General features: G+C 34.6%; 1 protein-coding gene across 1 annotated transcript; it reads right to left on the bottom strand.

Moving 5' to 3' along the window:
• Positions 1–3,544: 3,544 nt before the first annotated feature.
• Positions 3,545–4,853, bottom strand: LOC127131403 (pentatricopeptide repeat-containing protein At2g40240, mitochondrial). The gene has a single exon (XM_051060330.1). The coding sequence runs from the start codon at positions 4,656–4,658 to the stop codon at positions 3,642–3,644; it is 1,017 nt and encodes a 338-aa protein (XP_050916287.1). The 5' UTR covers positions 4,659–4,853; the 3' UTR covers positions 3,545–3,641.
• Positions 4,854–5,525: the final 672 nt, after the last annotated feature.

The following is a 5,525-nucleotide window of genomic DNA, read 5'->3' as shown; positions in this document are numbered from 1 at the left end:
ATAAAATTAGAAGCATATAATAAATTTTCATAATTTTAAAATGCAGAAAAGTATTTTTAAACCAATTAAAACAAAGGAAAAAAGAAAAAATTCATGAAAAATAGAAAATTAGTGAAATAAAATGTGAAAAAATAAAATCATATGAAGAAAAATAAAAGAGAATTTTAGAAATTATTTTTGGATTTTTTGGATAAAAAATGAAGTTATTATGAATTTTAAAATAAAAAGCAATTAAAAATAATTAAAAAAAAAAGAATTAAAATCAGAAGAAAAAAATATGGAGCGTTGGATCACGCCTCATTAATTGACGTGACAGATCCAACACTTCATATGTTAGAGAACACGATGGAACGTGCTGGAAGCCAAACAAAAGATCCAGTTTAAATCCAACCAATCAGAACATTTCGTTCCTCCAACGTGTCTGGCCATACTCAGACAACCTGAGAAAACTCTAGTTGTCTTCTCCGGTGAGCTCTCACTGGAGTTTCATTGTTTGGTAAATTCAGAACACGAGACCACCGCCATTGTGATCCTCTTCTCATTCTGAGTTCAACCTTATGCCTCAAATTCATTTATCTAAATTGAGCAAAGAGAATTTCAAAGAAGTTTCAGAAACAAGCAAGCCACAAAAAATTAAATTAAATTATGAACATGGTCAATCAACATCAGATAAGTTAGGGGAAAGCATCAGAGAGTGAAGAACTACATTGTGGTAGCTTGTTTGAGTTTAAATGATGCTCAGAACCACCTTGTCCAAATGGTGATCAGAAGTTGATGAAGCTTGATCTGGTTAGAGCACTTCAGAAGGTCTCAGAGCTTGGGAATTGTTGCAAAAGTTTCAGAGGATGTCGAAAATGCTAATGGAATCAAGAAATTGGATTGAAACAAGCTGAAACTCAAAACACGATAGTTAAATTTCTGGAAAAATTTCAAGTTGCAGCAGGGATTTCTTGGCTCACCAGAGCTTGGAAATGAATGCAATAGCTCCCTCTATTTATAGGAAATTTGATTGGATCCAAATACGTGTGAAATGATGCAGAGTTCGTGCAAAATGAATTTGATCTGAACGTGAGAAAAGTGTGACTTGCAACTCATCAAAACTCATCCAAATGATACGTTTTAAGGGTCAATTAACTTCTAGAAACTTGTTTAAACATGTTTAAGTCCAAAACACATGTTAATTTGGCTTGGAATTGAGATTAGTGAAGTTCAAAATTCAGACAATGGTAATTTATTTAGTTTCAAGTCACCATGTTCAACCCAATGGGGCATCCTACTCAGGAGGCTTCTTGATCCCATTCTTTTTGCAATGTGTTAACATCACGACAAAGATTACAATGTGCTAAGAAAGGTTGCATTTAGATGTTTGTGCACAAAGTTATGTCATGTTGAAGTTGGCATGAAAATTGACCATATAACTTAAAAATATTCGAGTGTTTCATGGCTGAAAATGACTTGTAATGTCTCAATGAATTCCATGACCTTCCAAGCATATTATGACCTTGATCCTTGAAGCAAACTTGTAGAGGGTATCACAAATGACATTATGCAAAAATAATCAGCCTTATATGTTGAAAACTGAAGAAGTTATGATATTTTAAAGTTGGGGAAAAGTCATTGGAAAAATAGATCAAATTTCACTAAGTCCACAAATGACCTATAATGTCTCCAAACTTTTGATTACCCTCCAAGAATAATTTTCTCTTGTCATGTAAAGAGAAGTTGTAGAGGATGTTGATAAGAGTCATATGCAAAAAGAAGCATTCAAAAATATTGAGAATTAAAGGAGTTGTGATCCTTGGAACTTTGACTTCAAATGGTTGACTTTTTGGTCAAACCTTCTAGAACAAGCTTGTGTACTTGGACTTTTCTTACATTTCAAAGCACATGGGTGATCATATTAACTCAAGATAAGGTGTCCTTGATTTTCTCTTGATTAAATTGCTCAAAGCTGGAAGTTGCTTGTTGAAGAAAGCATGGAAATAAACACATGAACCTTTGACTTTCTTTGAGAAGTAAGCCACAAAACTTTGAGATGCTTTTGATTGAAAAGCTCTTACCTTGCATAATAAACTTAAGGGAAAAATACATATTTTTGATATTTGATTAGTGGTTAAATAAGAAATTAATCATGTATACACAAAGGTAAAATAAACCAACAAAAAAAGGTGTTTGGTGATCCTTGCAAGAAGCAAACCCAAAGATGGATAAAGGACCAAGATGTGATCTTGTTTGTGTTCAAATGATTCAAATGATATGTGGGATCTTAGGATTAAAATTTAGGATATGACATGAGTCACAATATCCCAACAGTTTTTATAAAAAAAAGTCAGGAAACCATCTTCACATGGAGCTTTGTGGGGGATCATATCAAACAAAGTCTTCTTGATCTCCGGTCTGGAGGGTATATTATACAAGCTTACCTAATGATCCTTCAAATAAGTAGGATAAGAGAAAAAGGAAATAATGGGTTCTTGGATCTATCGATCCTCTTGAAAAAGCTCAAAAAATACTGCATAGCCATCTCTTTAAGCTTCTTTAGGTCACATTCTTAATTTCTATTCTCATCTCTAAGAGCTATAATTTTATATTTTCTCCTTTGCACTATAGTCTCTGAGTTGTAATGTTTAATATTCATATCCCCATATATAATCCACTTACCTCTCTACTTCTAAAACCAAAGACATTCTTCCTGATATAGAGTTTTAGCTAACTAATATATCCATAGTGAACTAATATAACATGAATATAACACTCAAAAGCCTCAAGATAACTAATATATCCATAGTGAACTATCATGAATTCCATTTAACCTATATATGATCTCCTTGTCACGCTTAAAGATGTTTCCAAATACGTTTTTATTCCATTCTTTAATAAGAGTAGTCATACCATCCAATAACGAGACTAACTTTCTCCCATAATCCACTTTTCACACATCCAAGGCCCAAACTTATCATGAATAAGACAAGTCACTTCAAATCTAAAAGGACGATTGAGAGGACTTAAAACCCCCCTACAATATAATAATAATTAGATGATGGTCAGACTAGATATGAGGCAAAACTCTAACAAACCCTTCAAGACATTATAGAGAACCCGATCAATCTTTTTGAAAATACACATCTTCCTCTCACCAAGATCCTTTTCCAGTGAACTTAAAGCTATATTGGTCACATTCATCATGTAACAATCATTAATCTGTCTAGAAAGGTTGATGACCCGGTCCCATAATCTCATTAAAAACCTCTAACATCATCCATGGTGACGAAATGTTAGCAAATAAAATCTTAAATCTCCTGCCACTTCTCTCGTCTCTCCATCTCTCTAGGATTAGCTAAACCACCGGTAACAACTAGTTTTCTTAAGGAGACCCATAAACACTTTAAATAAAAATAACTAAATTATTGGAGGAGATAAAATTTATTAAAGTCTGCAATACTAACAATCATTATTTTAAAAACCATGTCTAATAAATTCAAATTCAACCCAAATGAACAAAAATTGAAATGGATAAAAAATGTTATAATTAAAACAACACTAATAATCATCTTAAAATCCTTCCGATAAAATTCAAATTTAACACATTCAAATTAAAAAATCAAACTCTAACAGTATGAAATTGTTACAACTCTTTCATCCTATAACTCCACTTTACAACTTACATAATTATTTCCAACTCCAACATTCATCTCATAAAACTCTCTCATTTTCCCACACATTTTCAAACCCCTTTCATCCATTTCACCAAAAACCACCATAGCCTCTTTCAACTTATTCATCTCCACAAGTTTCCCACCCAAACACCCAAAAAGCTCATTATCCAAAGCCTTATCTTTCCCACTAAAACACCTCACATAACACAACGCTTGTTCCCAACAATTCATCTTTAACATCGCTTCAATTATAAACATATGCGTCGAATATAACATCGGCACTCCATCATCCACCATCCTCCTCACCAACACCATAGCACCATCCACGTTCCCCTTTTTACACGCGCCTAATACAAGTGCGTCGTACGTGCGAGTGTCGGCGTTTAAACCCTCATTTTCTATCGTTTTTAAAACGCCGACCGCCGCTTCAGTGTTTCCGGTGAAACAATGTGTCGTGAGAAAATAATTGTGAACGGTCAAGTCCGGTGGGACTCCGAGACGTTTCATGGTCTCGACCAAGCGATGAGCGTGATCTAGTGATTTCTCTTTAGTGAAGAAACTTAGGATTGGGTGGAAAGTGCAGGCTTTAAGCTCGGAACTATCCACGCGCGAGATGGATTCGACGACGTAGAGTGCGTCGTCTGCGCGGCGGAGCTTGCAGAGGCGCGTGATGAGTGAATCGAATGCGTTTCTTCGCGAGAAGCCGGGGTTGAGACGAGAGATTGTTGTTATGAGGTCGTTGAGGAAGGAAGGGGTGAAATTGGTGTTGGTGATGAAGCTGAAGGTTCGTTTTGTGTTGAAGAAACCGTCTTGGATGCGTTTGTTGAGGAGAGCGTGGAGGGAATCGAAGTCGCCGGCGTTGGCTGCGTCGGCGGCGAGGTTGTCGTAGTAGGTGGCGGTGGGTTTGTCGGGGAAGGGTTTTGGGGTTAGGGTTGAGAAACGGCGGAGGATAGAGAGGGAATTAAGGGGAATGTTGAATTGGGTTTTTCGGAGAAACGACATCGTTTTGTTGTTGTTTTTGGATTAGAAGAGTGTGATTGTGACTACTAGTGAGACAGGCGAGGCTTTGTTTTTGTGTGGTGAAAGTGTTTATGGAGGAAAGCCTGCGAAGCTGAATGTGGAAATGTTTTTTTATATTTTATTTTTTATGGATTTAATTAGGATTCTTTACTTTATAAAAAGTATAATTGATTTATTAATTCTTCAGATGAATTTTTAACAACAAAAAATGAAAATTAAATTATGGTTTTTATAAAACCAATGGGTAGAAAGTGAAATTCCGGCTGGGACAGTAAAAAAATTGTTAGCAGAAATTTTTTATAATAATTTTTTTAGAAATTAATGAGACCCAATTGATCTGCCTCTTTATGGTGGAAATTTTCATGACTCGATTGATCGGACTCTTTTCTCTTTTCACATTATTTATACTCAACTCAACTTCAATCTCTCTTAAAAATTTTCTCTATACCAAGTCAAATTTTATTCAACAAGACTCAAGAGAACTCAATGGAACATCAATATTCATATGTAACATTTATCTTCATCAAAAACATCAATGTATTATAAATTTTTGATAAATATTTGAGTTTTGGTGTAAATGAGTAAAAATCAATGATGATTAGGGTTAGAAATGAGTAGAAATCACATTTAAGATAGTTTAGGCATAATGTATTAGTTGTTTGTTGGTTGAAATCAATAATCAATTTTTTTTTAGCTTGCATGTGGTACATTATGTCATTGACGCGACTTCTGAGTTGCAGAAAATTCTAGAGATGCATCTTCAGAATTTTTCAGCGGTTTAGTTTCCCAGTAACCAGATATGCATCTTCAGAAATTTCTCAGTCTTTTTTTTCTTACTTATGTTGTTTG

This window comes from Lathyrus oleraceus, chromosome 1 (genome assembly GCF_024323335.1).
Source record: "Lathyrus oleraceus cultivar Zhongwan6 chromosome 1, CAAS_Psat_ZW6_1.0, whole genome shotgun sequence".
NCBI lineage: Eukaryota > Viridiplantae > Streptophyta > Magnoliopsida > Fabales > Fabaceae > Lathyrus > Lathyrus oleraceus.
This window is presented reverse-complemented; position numbering and strand designations above follow the sequence as displayed.

What these genes read in the sequence shown, in the direction of transcription:
- LOC127131403 (XM_051060330.1), bottom strand. Translation starts at nt 4,658, where the DNA reads ATGTCGTTTCTCCGAAAAACCCAATTCAACATTCCCCTTAATTCCCTC.